General features: G+C 40.1%; 1 protein-coding gene across 1 annotated transcript in view; it reads right to left on the bottom strand.

Annotated features, from left to right (window-relative positions):
• Positions 1-474: 474 nt before the first annotated feature.
• CCDC81 (coiled-coil domain containing 81) overlaps positions 475-14,254 on the bottom strand; it is a 53,363-nt gene continuing 39,583 nt past the window's right edge. Inside the window, exons 11-15 of the mRNA XM_010598214.3 lie at positions 12,320-12,492; positions 9,770-9,848; positions 9,323-9,543; positions 3,723-3,848; positions 475-1,056 (exon numbers count right to left, since the gene is read on the bottom strand). Of these exons, the coding sequence (XP_010596516.1) occupies positions 915-1,056; positions 3,723-3,848; positions 9,323-9,543; positions 9,770-9,848; positions 12,320-12,492 (741 nt within the window). The 3' untranslated portion in view covers positions 475-914. The remainder of the gene's footprint in view (positions 1,057-3,722; positions 3,849-9,322; positions 9,544-9,769; positions 9,849-12,319; positions 12,493-14,254) is intronic.

The raw sequence follows: 14,254 nt of genomic DNA, 5'->3' as shown, positions 1-14,254 counted from the left end.
ATTTTTTTTAACCTGAGATGGTAGGACAGGGCAGCAAGAAGAGAGATAAAAGGGTGAAGAGAAATGAAAGTTTTTGGTTGAGAAAACACGTACTTTAACTGAAAATCAGTCCTTTAACAGGAGGCTAGCAACAGTAAATACTTAAGAATGAATGCAAGTGAGGCAATGAGAGAAGAAGGTGGCACCTGCCAAGTCAGCGAGACTCCCCTCAGAATATACACTTGAATAAACATGTGATCAGGGTATAGAAATATCTGGACAATAGAATGAATGACTGAGAGATCACCAAGGGAATGAGATTCCCTGGGGTCCCAACAAACACCCAGATGTGGAAAGCTCAGGACGTACTGTTCTGACCACTTAAGGCAAATAGTCTAACCTACCTCTATGATGTCACACATACAACCTTCTCGAAAAGTCTGGGATTGGGGAGGGGTAGTAAAATCATTACAAATTGTCATGCACAGGTCAGGCACTTAGAAAATATTTATTTAGACAGTATTCATTATAGGTGAAAAAAAGATAAGTTTCTTATACAAAGTCACAGAAGGAGTGGCAGGCCTGGGCCAGCAGCACCTCAGCCTGGGACCCCAGCATCCAGGAGCCAGAATGAAACTGGGTCCATTCCCAGCTCCTGTGGCAGCAGGGTTCTAGCCCTCAGTACCGTTCAGACACCTTCATTGCCATCTGAGACAAATACGGGGAATTAATGAGGGTGGGGGGAAAGCAGGAGGGGAGAACCTGACTACATGAATTCAATAAGGGGTGAAAACTCAATCTAGTCTTGAAAGCCCCCAGCCTACATAATCATTTATTTTTTTTCCTCTGAGCTATAAATATGCTGTTTCACAATCATCTCAAACATCTAAAATACATAAACTCTCCCCAGGAAACCCAGGGCCAAACTTTGAGTTTTACACAAGCAACCGGGAGCCATACAAGTGCTTGTTCAGGGGCCACAGGTTGCTCTGGCCCATGTTGGAGGTGCGCCTCTGGCACTGCTTGCAGCGCAGATAATTCTCACATTGGTCCAGGAGGAACAGCTTGTCAGAAGCCCTGAGGAGAAGAGAGGGAAAGCAGTCATCAGCAGGTGTTCCCTGAGTCGTTGTGAGGGACCAGCTCTGAAGCAGTGCAGTGAGAGGAATACAAAAGAAAAGTAAGATTTGGTGTCTGCCCTTGAGGACCTTACAATACACCTGTGGTTTCTTACTTGTGGTCTCTCCTCCTCCTCCATGCCTCTACCTGGGACTCACCTCAACCTGGCGTCCCTTGCTTGCAAACCTCTGCTATCTCCCCGATCTTCAGTAAATAAAGGACACTGATGGGGGTGCCTTCCCAATAGTCAGATCCCAGCCCACTTTCCCCATCACACTGACCCAAACCTACAGAAAACAGCTAATTTGCCCGAGGTCACACGACCAGTGAACCGCAGCTCCAAGGCCTCTGAGTTTGCTGCTTCGCCACGTGGATGCACCTCTACCTTTCTGATACAGTGGTTTAGGGTAAGCTGCTGATTAATAGCTAACACCCCAGAACGGAGTTTAGAGTAGACTTGCAATGAAAATCCAAGAAGCCAGGGGCCTCTAGAAAGTTAAGGGCAGGGGAGGGCATGGAGACAGAGGAGGAGGAAGAGGAGAACAAAAGCATCTCACAGCAGAGATGAGGGGACAGCAGTGACTGATTTTCCACTTCGACAATTTTGCTATATTATGCTGGGCCATCCCTAGTTTGCTCCCTACCCGATCGAACTTTCTAGGTGGGTAGAATTTTGTAAAAAGGAATTTGAAAGCAGCATTAAAAGGGAATTGAACAAACAACCTTGAAAGTGGGCAGGGGAAGACCTACATGGCTTGCCTTGTTAACTGCATACGTGTAAGCCTTATTTTGCTCTTGTTTTCTTTTCCTTTAATACCAACCAATTCATTCTTCCTACGTCTTGCCTGAGGAGCCTTGGCACCATGGTTATGTGCTCTGCTACCAACTGAAAGGTCAGCGATTCGAACCTACCGGGTACTCCACGGAAGCAAAGGTATGACGGTCTGCTTCCATAAAAATTACAGCCTTGGAAACCCTATGGGACAGTTCTACTCTATCCTACAGGGTCACTATGGGTTGAAATTGGGTCGATAGCAGCGTGTGCCTGCTGCCTGCTTGAGTCCCTGCCCAGCAACGTGGCGTCAGCCCTCAGGTAATAGGTCTGATCCACCATATCCCTCAAGCAGCCTCGTTAACCTGCCACTCAAGATCATTTCCTGTGTCCTCTCTGTCCTTTATTACCATGTTGGCCAAGCATTCTTCCTAAACCCAACTAAATTTTCCTGGTATTAATCTCACTGCCTTTTACTCATTTTCCTACAACCTTGAGAAAATGGCTTAGAACTTCCAATCCCCCCTTTCCCTTCCTCTTGTCTAAGCCAAACAGCTCACTTCAGCTTTAAAATCTATTTTCCACATCTGCCTTCGTCCTTTCATTGTCAGGGTATATGGGTTCTACACTTGGGAAGACAGGTGAGAAATGCCTTAAAAGAAAATCTAAAAGGAAAAGGAAAGTTACAGATCGAGATCCATTATTCCAAATATTATCCATGATAAAAATTAGCTGATAATTGGCAATTTAAACTATTTTGGCATATTCAGGTTTTAACAACAGTTGACTGTATAGGCTTGACCTGTTTCATCAAATATTTAACATTCAATATCATGCCTTACATTTGTATAATATTTTTATTTTTTTCAAAGTGTCATACCCTCTTGACTCTTTACTTGGTCCCTAAAATCCCTATGTTAGCTAGTCAGGCAACTATTTACTATCTCCATTTACAAATAAGAAAAAAGACAAAAATATTAGCTGCCTCTCCAACCCATTGCCACTGAGTCGATTCTGACTCATTGCAACCCTACAGGACAGAGTAGAGCTGCCCCATAGGGTTTCCAAGGTTGTAATCTTTATGGAAGCAGACTGCCACATCTTTTTCCTGCAGAGCAGCTGGTGGATTCAAACTGATGACTTAATGGATTAGCAGCCCAGTACTTAACCACTATACCACCAGGGCTCCTTTGCCTCTCCAAAAAAAAAAAAAAAAAAGGTAGTGTTAATTATCAGAGGCAAGACTAGAACTTGGGTTTCCTGACTCTAAATTGTAAATACATAGCTGGGAAGAGGGGGCAGGGATGTAATAATAAATTTCAGAAAGATATTCTTGGTTGGTTCCATAATGGGCATCTCACTTTTCCAGTTTTCAATCTTACAACCCCTTGACTCATCTCTTAATGACCATTCTATAAGCCTTGGAAGTATTCAAATGGGAAACTTACCCTCCCTACTTCCAGCTCTCTATTTCCAAAGAGAATCCCCAGTCTCCCACCTCCCTCCCCACCCTCAACGCTCCCACTCACCACTCCCCACCCCCCAGCCTCAAAAGAAAATAAAACTACTCTGAGAAGAGGCAAAGATTAAGACAACATAGGCAAACACATAGCATACAGCACAGAACTCTCCAATCCCATGTCCACAACAGACATTTCCAATCAATCGCAGCAACATTTCCCACTGAGCCCAGACCTGGTTCCTCCACAAACTTTCTAGGCAGCCACAACTAACCAAATGGAGTTGCCATGTGAAATGAAACCTATCTACCATCCCAGGATTAGAATGAAGTAAACAAGGAGCAGAGGAGGTTTTCTTTCCAAACAAAGAACTTCTGGATCCAGTCAGAGATTACCTCTCAAAAGCCTTCTCCTCCAGGTCCCGCTGCCTCTTCATCGCAGCACTCCTTTCCCAGTCCTCCTGTAAGCATTTGTTGATTCTGCTCACTCGCTCCAGTTCAGCAGCTCTGTCTGCCAAGTATCTAGAAAGAACAGAACAATCTGACTCCACTCACAACATTTGTAAGAGCATGCACCAACCTTAGGAGCCCCATTCCTTTTATGTTAAATTAAGCAGAAGACCTTGTAGTTTTGTTCAAAGCTCTTAGAAATACACTAAAAGGCATGAACACTGTAAAAACATAGTACAACTTCTAGCTCTGAAATAACTTATGGTCCAGGGCCTTTCATCTTCAGTCCTAGTTCAACTTAGAAGGATTGAAACCTTTTTCCAGTCAACAATTTCTGCTTTTAAAGTCATTGATTTCCTTTCAGGCTAATCTAACTCATCTGAGGAATCATCCCAATGGATTTTCTATACTATGTTCTTCTTTCCTTGCATCCCAACCTCTCAGCTGTCGGTACGCAGCCTCCAGGGCACAAGCATTTTACAGGAGGAAGAAGATACGCATACAAATGATCAGGTATGATGGGGAAAAGAAACAGGAATGACTAGATAAGAAAATGAAAGAAACTAACATTGTGAAAAAGAAAAAAAATCGGAGTGTTAGGTGAAGGTCATGTCATCCAAGAAGTGACTGCAGTATAATAAAAAAATTTTTTTTTTATTATAGATCTCGTCAAATACAAGGTCTCTGTATTCCCAGTGTGTTTCTGTCACTGACTGGTCTCCAAGCACACAGTCACTGTTGTTGATAATCACCCTAAGCCTGGTTCAAATGATTTATTTTCTACCAAGCAAACTCTTCCCATTAGTTCTCATTAAAATCTAGAAGGTAATTCCCTAAATGTGACTTGATTTAGCCTCCTCTGAAGGGCCTTAAAGGAGCTCTGGTGGTCCAGCGGTTAAGCACTTGGCTGCAACCTAAAGGTGGGTGGTTCAAACCCAGCAGCCACTTCACAAAAGAAAGATGTGTCAGTCTGCTTCTGTAAAGCTTACGGCCTTGGAAACCCTATAAGGAAGTTCTACTCCGTCCTGTAGGGTCACTATGAGTAGGGGTAAATGCAATCTCAACGGGTTTGTCTTGATTTTGGTTTGGAGGGACTTTATGTTACAGATAGCAACAGCCACTAGGTGTCAGGATCCACCAATTAAAATCAGTCACGTTCTCTGTACTGGTTCACTTTTACTAAAATATCACGGCCACCTTTCCATCTAACAAGCATTGACTCAACAGCTACTGTGTGGTTATTATAAAGATTAAATGAGATAATGTACGGGAGGAGAAGTGCCAGTGCCTGTCACATAATGGGAGCTCGATAAATGAATGGTAGCTATCACTTAAATTAGTTTCAAAAGGATAGATAAAATCATCTTACTTTAAATACCTAGACAGTAAGAGAATAAGGCGGGCAGCTAGCATTCTCATACAGTGCTGGTGAAGGCAAACAACTACCTTCTTTAGAAAGTAAATTATCAGTCTCTGGTAAAATTTTAAATGTGCCATATCCTTGACTCAGCAGCCCCATTTTTAGGAGTTTATCCTACAGAAACAAAAGAGCCCGTATAAGGGTATATGTTCAAGAATGTTTATTACAGAATTGTTGTAATAGTAAAGCATCTGGAAACAAAGTGAACACTCATAAATAGGGAAAAGTTAGGTTATAGTGCATCCGTATTATAGATATTATGCTGCTATTAAAGAAGAATGAATTTGGCATATATATACTGACCTAGAAATAAATTAATGACACATTATTAGGTTTAAAACAGTTGGGTTGCAGAGTAATATACAAGATCTTGTAGATCTCCTTTTCATTTACAAAATAGAAGATATATATATGATAGTTTGCATATATTTGAAGAATAGGAAAAAAAGTAGAAAGCTACATATCAACCTTCACAATGGCTACTTGATAAGGGAAGTTATTAAACTTTTTTTATCTCTTTAATTTCAATAGGCATGAATTGTTATAATTTTTTATAACATTCATAGTATAAATAGTTTAGCAGGCCTGTCTGGATCACATTGATTAAATTATACCCTCTGAAAGAAAGTGGCCTCCTATTTGCCACAGGGAGAGACCTAAATCACATCTTGAGTTGGACCAGAGAAGGGCAGGAAGTTGGAAATATTAAGGAAAGTGAGATACTGGGATAACTGGTAAAGGATATAAAAGCACAAGACAAGAATCTGACCCATACAGCAAAGGGGGTCCACAAGTGGAGTTCTAACAGGAGATAACCAACTCAAGAACACAGTTAATATTTGTTCAGAGCTTTATGGTTTCTAAAAATGCTCTCAATAATATTACTCAGCCATAAAGAGAAATGAAGTCCAGATACATGCTACAACATGGATGAACCTTGAAAACACGCTGAGTGAAATCAATCAGTCACAAAACAACAAATACTGTTTGATCTCACTTACATGACATAGTTACATGTATAGAGACCAAAGCTTATTAAGAGAAAGAAACGGAGAGTCATTGCTTAAAAAAAAAAACAAAACCCAGTGCCTTCGAGTCAATTCCGACTCATAGTGACCCTATAGTACAGAGTAAAACTGCCCCATAGAGTTTCCAAGGAGCGCCTGGTGGATTCAAACTGCCGACCCTTTGGTTAGCAGCTGTAGCTCTTAACCACTATGCCACCAGGGTTTCCAGTCACTGGCACTATATTTCTGTTAATGGTGGTGGAATAACTTGGAAAAGGATAGTGGTACTGACTGTACACCAGGATGAATGTAATCAATGTCACTGAATTTTACATGTTAAAATTGTTGAATTGGCAAATGTTTTGTTATACGTATTTTTACCACAATAAAAAAATCTATATAGAAAGGCAAAGTAACTAGAATAGTCAAAATAATTCTGAAAAAGAACAAAGTTGGAGGACTCACAATACCTGATTCTGAGATTTATAAAGCTACAGTAATCAAGACAGTGCAGTAATGGCAAAAGGACAGATGTATCAATAAATGGAAAACAACAGAGACTCTAGAAATAAACTCACAAATATACAGTCAAATGATTTTCAACAAAGGTGCAAAGGAAATTCAATGGAGCAAAGATAGTCCTTTCAAAAAATGGTGCTAGAACAATTGGCTATCCATATGCAAAATAATGAATCTTGAGCCATACCTCTTACTAGATACAAAAGTTAACTCAAAATGGATGACAGACAGAAATGTAAAACCTAAAACTTGCAGAAAAAAAAAAAAAAGGAGAAAATCTTTGTGATTTTTGTTTGGCAAAGATTTCTAAGATACAACACCAATAGGGTGATCCACAAAATAAAAAAACTGATAAACTGAATTTCATAAAATTAAGAACTTCTGCTCCTCAAAACGCACTACTGAAAGGGTGAAAGCAAGCCACAGACTGAGAAAATATTTGCAAATCACATATCTGATAATAAAAATTTCTATGCAGAATATATGGATAACAACTACATGAAAAGATGCCCAACATCATTAGGCATTAGCGAAATGCTATTAAGACCATAATGAGATACCACTACACACCAGGTAAAATGGCAAAAAAAATTTTTTTTAAATACTAAAATGCCAAGTTTGGACCAATTGGAACTCATATATATTGGTGGTGGGAATGCAAAATGTTATAATGACTTCGAAAAACAGTTTGTATTTTCTTATAAGGCTAAATACACTTGTCATCAACCTCACAATCCTACTTCTAAGAATTTGCCCAAGTAAAATGAAAACTTATATACACACAAAAATCTGTAGATGAATGTTTACAGTGGTTTTATTTGTAGTCAGAAAAACTGGGAAAAAACCCAGATGTCCTTCAACTAATGAATGGATAAACAAATTGTGGCTTATCCATACATACAATGAAATACTAGTCAGTAATAAAATTAATCCGCTTCTGATACATGTGACAACATGGATGAATCTAAATTCACTGTGCCAAGTGAAAGAAGCCAGATTCAAAAGGCTACATGCTATATGACTCCATAGACATGACATTCTCTAAAAGGCAAAACTATAAGGTTAGAAAATAGATAAGTGGTTGTCAGGGACCAAGGTAGGGGAGAGAATGACTACAAAGGGACAAGAGGGAATGTGATGGGTGATGGAACTACTCTAAATCTTCATAGTAACGGTGGTCTATATGTTTATATATATTTGTTGAAACTCACAGAACGGTATGCCAAGAAGGGTACATTTTATTATATGTAAATTATATCCTAATTTTAAAAAAAGAAAATCAAGTCTGTCCCCTCTCTCTCTCCCTATTTCTCTCTCTTACACACACACACATACGCACACACACACAATGACTCGAGGTTTTTGGCCTGAGCAATTGAATTGGTAAGTCATCAACTAAGATAAGGAAAGCTTCAAGAGAAATAGTTTGGGAAGTACGATTAGGAGCTAGTTTTGGACGTGTGACATTTTGAGAATCTGTTAAACATCCAGGTTTACAGATGTCAACTAGGTAGTTGAACATATGAAGCTGGCATTCATTGGAGACATGCATAGTAGAGAGATAATTTTGGGTGTCACCGTCATACAAATGACATTTTAAGCTTGAGACTAGATAAGATCACCAAAGGAGTGAGTGGCCATAGAAAAAAGAAGGGGTCCAAGGACTAAGGCCTGGGATACTCCAGTACTCAGAGGTTACAGAAATGAGGAGAATGAAAAGAAAACTAGTGAAATAGGAGGAAAACCAGGAGAGTATGGTGACTTGGAAGCCAAAAGTGATTCAAGATGGCAGGTGGTAATGTTGCTGATAGATCACGTAAAACAATGACAGAGAACTGACCACTGGGTTTAGCAATACAGATATTATCAATGACCTTGATGGAGCAGTTTTGGTGAAGTGGTGGAGATGAAAGGTTAAGAGTGGGTCTGAAAGAGAATAAAGGAGAAATTAGAGTATAAAGCTATGTTGTACAATATGGTACCATTAGCCACATGTGGCTATGAGCACTTGGCACATAGCTAGTCCAAAACTTGAGAAGTGCTGTGAATGAAAACATACACTGGATTTCAAAGACTTAGTATGAATAAAAACATGTAAAATATCTCATAATAATTTTATATTGGTTACATGTTAAAATAACATTTTAGATATATTGGGTTAAATAAAATATATTATTAAAATTAATCTCATCTGCTTGTTTGTTTTTCTTAATGTGGCTACCAGAAAATTTAATATTACATGTGTGGCTCACATTTGTGACTCGCGTTGTATTTCTAATGGATAGTGCCTGTATGGACAACTCTTTCAAGAAGTTGTGCTGAAAAGGGGAGGAAATATGGGGAAGTAAAATGGGGTCAAGAGAGTCTGGGGTGTGTGTGTGTGTGTGTGTGTTTTAATAACTTCTTCTTAAGGTGAACTGTGAGGATGAAACAAGATGAAGCATGTAATGAGCTTAGAGTAATGTCTTGGACATAATAACTCCTCAGTGTGCTATTATGAAAGAGATAGAGGGAAGGAGAGAGGAAAAGGGAGAAGGGAGAAGAGGGCAGGAGGGAGGGGAGAAAGGAGAAGGAGACAGAAAGATCAGAAGTCTCCTTACTCTTTGTGTGTCCTCTCCAACATTTGCAAATCCCGCCTCTGATCCACCAGTTGGTTCAGAATGGCTCTCCTCTTGTGGCCAGCAGCTGCCTCCAGCTGGTGCTTCATGTAATTCTGTTCTCGACTGAATCTTTCCATTGCCAGCTCACCCCTGTTCTTACCAAAGATGGGTTCGGAAGAGTCTGGCTCAAACACAGGTAGCTGGAGGGGTTTGTTCTTTATCTGAAACAGAGACACCCATGGTGCAGATTGTAATTATACCAGGGAATGAAGTTTATGCACAACTCTGTAGTATAGTAAAATACCAATAGCTTACCACAAGGAAAGAGTGACTCAAATCACCAAATGGATAACACCTGATGGTATTCATAACATCACAGCATTTATATATATATTTTAGAGTGTGAATGAAGTACTACATAATTGAAAAATAATAACTTCCTCCTACCTGGGCATCCAAAGCCCTCTTGTAACACTGGGTTTCTTCCATCTTATCTTTCAAATATTGGGCTCGTTGTGCAGCAAGTCTGGCAGTTGAGAATAGGAGAAGGAGGGAGCACAGTCTTTAGTGATACCGATTAACATCATTGAAACATGTTTAATAAGTATTCATAGGAATAAAAGCCTGGTCAATACAAACTGATGTTTTCTTCTGGGAGATTTCATTTTAAAAAAGAAAAGAGTAATTAAAATCCATAGGGCATCAGGGGAAGAGGAGAGGGATGAATAGGTGGAGCACAGGGCATTTTCAGGGCAGTGAAACTATTCGGTATGACACTATGGTGGACATGACATTATACATTTGTCAAAACCCACAGGACTGTACAACACAAAGAGTGAACCCTAATGTAAACTATGGACTTTATTTAACAATGTTCTTGTTGTCAGCTGCGGTTTGAGTTGGCCCCCAACTCATGGCAATTCAATGAACAACAGGATCAGACCACTGTGATCCACAGGGTTTTCACTGGCTGATTTTTGGAAGTAGATAACCAGGTCTTTCTCCCCAGCCTGCCTTAGAGTAGAAGCTCTACTGAAAAACCTGTTCAGCATCACAGCAACACACATGCCTCCACTGGCCAGGAATCATCAGACCTGGGTCTCCTGCATGGAAGGCAAGAATGCTACCACTGAACCACCACTGCCCTCTTAGTGAATAATAATATACCAATACAAGTTCAACAATTATAACAAAATGTACCACATGATGCAAGCTATTAATAGGAGAAATCCTGTGCGGGGGGGCAGGAAGTATATAGGAAGTCTGTATTTTCTGCACAATTCTCCTGTAAACTTAAAACTGCTCCAAAAAACAGTCTATTTAAAGAAAAAAGTGGATTACGAATCCAGAGGCTAGTGGACAATGTGTTGAACACATGACAGACAGGACAGGTGTATGCAGGTGACTAACCGAGCTGTCCAAATGCACTACTACTAAGACTGGCACGCACCCCCCAACGCACATGCTTTACAAAATCTAGAAAGCAGGGGATGACTATTCATTCTAGAAAATGATTCATCATTAAGATTCCTTTTTAATAAAAGTGATCTCTCCTATCATATATAAATTATGATTCTATTACATGTAACCTTCAGGGAACCCATGTGATCTGTAAAGGGAGTAAAATAGAATGTATAAATTTTATAGTGATATAATTCTTTGGTCACAGAAAAGCTTATTATTTGTTTTAGGATTTTCTGTTCACACTACAATAGCTTCCTTAGTTGCTCCCTGACCCAGAAGTGTGGGCCCCCTTAGACACACAAGACTTCTGTGACCCTGACAATTTCCCAGGCCTCAGATGACCCAAGCGGACCAATCGGAATATCTTTCATGTGAATCTGGAATTGAGACTAATGTTTATATAAATCTGGGCTGGAATAAAGGCAATGGCAACTAGGGAGCTGTGGATGTGAGCAGAGGGAAATCCTCTCTACATGGCTTTTTAGTCTCTGGTTCCAGTCCCCCCTCTGTCTCTAGTATATTCCTTCCCTCAGGTTCCATGGGAGATGCATAGATACTTAAAATAAAACCTTAACTTTGCCTTGAGATCACCTGAATATCTAATAGCTGGGAGTGATGCCTGCTCAAGACAAGTCTCTTCCTCCATACCAGCATTAGTAAAACAATGTAAAATGATACTCAAAAATTACAGTAAAGATTAGCAATCACTATTATAATTATAATGATGGATTTTTAATTTTTCTAATGTTCTATTTTGGTACTGGCTGCTATCTGAGTTACAATGGCATCACCAGGGGGTTGTAGGGGGTGCGGACCGCACCTGGTGACACTATCAGAGGGGGTGACACCAAAATGTCTATAAAAATATCCCTGTAGTTAGTTATAACACAAAAACATTTTTCATAAACTCAGTTTACATGTACCAATATACCTACAAGGCTAAAACTCTATGCTAATTTACTTTTTGAACCTTCTAATGCACTCTGGTCAGAGCTGTCATTATTAACGAACTACAATGATGCTTTGAATCACGTGGTTTCATCTGCACTTGCAAGAAGCACACACTGTTGTTTTTGTTTCTATTGGGTTTTTATAGTTGCTGATTTTGTCAAATTTCCTGGTGTTTTTAGCTACAATATTGTGGTAATTAGTAGTTGTGACCCTATATCAATAACTTTTTTGAGAATGAAGTAGCAATTAAAGGAAAAGAAGGAGTGATATACAAGAATTACAATTTCCAAGTAACATTAGAACAAAAATCAAGTCTAAGGATTCTGTATGGCCTGGTACAGGAGGAGGCTCGTGGAGGAGGGGTGGCACCATGAGTTACCACACTGGGTGACACCAGCCGTAGTCACACCATGAGTTACCACACTGGGTGACACCAACCGTAGTCACACCACTGCTGGGTTAGTTTGCTCAGTTGCTAAGGGGGGCTAATGAAACTACCAATGCTGACGCAATCCCACATGGAAATGAACTTCACGTTAGAATTCCAAATCTGTTGTTCAGAGCATGTCTAGCTGGACTCACTCCTCTGTTAGTTGCACTTGTTCTAGGCGGTCCATCAATTCTCTGTTTTGTCTTTGCTTTATTTCTTTTTCCCTTCTGTTATCTATTTGTTTCAGGAGACTTTGGGAATATTCCTCTTGCTTAAGAGCATTAATCTCAGGACTGAGTGGTCGCTTATCAAATATACAGGATTTCTAGAATAAAAGGGAAGCAGTTTATTTATGCTAGAATACCAAAAAGCAACGAAGAATAAAGTTATTAATTCAAAAGACTAAAATCCATCAGGGTGTATTTATTGATTTCTAATATTTCCCAGCCCTCAACATACTGAACAGCTAGCATTGAGGGGAAAAAACCCATCCCCTTGGGGTAGATTCTGACTCATAGCAACACTATAGGACAGAGTAGGGCTGCCCCAAAGGGTTTCCAAGACTGTAATTTTTATGGCAGACTGCCACATCTTTCTCCCATGGAGTGGCTGATGAGTTCGAATCACTGACCTTTCAGTTAGCAGCCCAGCCCTGCACCACCAGGGCTCCTTCAGAGTTGAGGTGACCCATAAGATAATATGAGACCGCTCAAGGATGAAGCTGAGCTGAACTGACCAAAGCCCCACTTCTGAGAAGGAGATAAAGAAGGACTACATGGAGTTGGTCCTGAGTTAGCACCCACGACACCCAGATAGTAGGAAGAAAGGATCTGAATGCGTGCAAAAGCATGAACAAAAACAGAGAGGTGGTACAAAGAGGGAGAATTGAGCACCTAGCCTGGGCCTGGCCATTGTAGATACTGGTGATCCAACAGTGAACAAGAACAGAGACGTTGCTCTCATCAAGCCTGCACTCTGGTACAGGAAACAGACAACATACAAGTAGATGAATTAAAAAAGAAAAACATTCAGGTCCATCAAGTCACCTCTGACTCATGGTGATGCCACGTGTGTCAGAGTAGAACTGTGCTCCATAGGGTTTTCAAGGGCCGATTTTTTGGAAGCAGATAACCAGACCTTTCTTCTGAGATGCCTCTGGGTGGACTCAATCCACCAACCTTTTGGTTAGCGTATTAATGGTCTGCACCACTCAGGAACTCCAAAGGAAACGAATACATCAGATAATTTAAGGTAGTGATAAGTGCTATGAAGGACTTATCATAGCAAGTTCTTTTGTGGGAGTGAATTACCTCCACTGCGAAAATCAGAGGGAATAGCCCATGCTGCAGGAACAGCCATGCAGAAGGAGTAGTCAGTGCAAAGACACAAGATGGAAGCAAGCTTGGCATGTTCAACAAACAGAAGGTCTGTGAGGCTGAGGCACAGTAAACAAGGGAGAGTAGAAGTAGATGAGCTCAAAGAGGAAGGCTGGGGCCAAATCCTGTTGGGCCTGATAGGCCAAGGTAAGGAGGTTAGACTTTATCTTAATTCAATGAAGGGGATTAGAGATCTTAAACAGGAGAATCAAATGTTCAGTTAACATTTTTAAAAGATCACTTTGGCTGTTGTACGGCTAAGATATTGTAGAAAATGTAAGGGTAAATACAAATCTAAAAAAGAAAAAAATGAATTTTCCCTTTTTTTAAAAAAAGGAAAGAGGACCACACACATACTTTTCTTAGGGCATTTACCTTAGAAAACTTGTAATTGCGAATAATTTCTCTGCCCCTTATATGTATGTATGTATGTAACTCTTTTTTTTTTTTTTTTAAAGCGAGCCTCTTGTCAGTTTTACAACCCAGGAATCTTTCTTAAGGACCTAGGACCCAGGACCCTTCTCTCTGAAATGTAATCATCAAGGAAGATAGAGACCCTATCTCCCTTGAAAGGGTAGGTGCCCAACTTTAACAAGCACTTGACTCCAAGCTACAAACCTATCTCCTGTCATAAAGATATAAGAAATTTGATTTTTCCCTTGGATAAAGGCAATAAGCAAACACAGGTGGTTACCACAATTACCAGTTGAA

Source organism: Loxodonta africana, chromosome 7 (assembly GCF_030014295.1).
Source record: "Loxodonta africana isolate mLoxAfr1 chromosome 7, mLoxAfr1.hap2, whole genome shotgun sequence".
In the NCBI taxonomy this organism is placed as follows: Eukaryota; Metazoa; Chordata; class Mammalia; order Proboscidea; family Elephantidae; genus Loxodonta; species Loxodonta africana.
The sequence above is the reverse complement of the archived record's forward strand: the minus strand, read 5'-3'. Positions and strand labels throughout refer to the sequence as shown.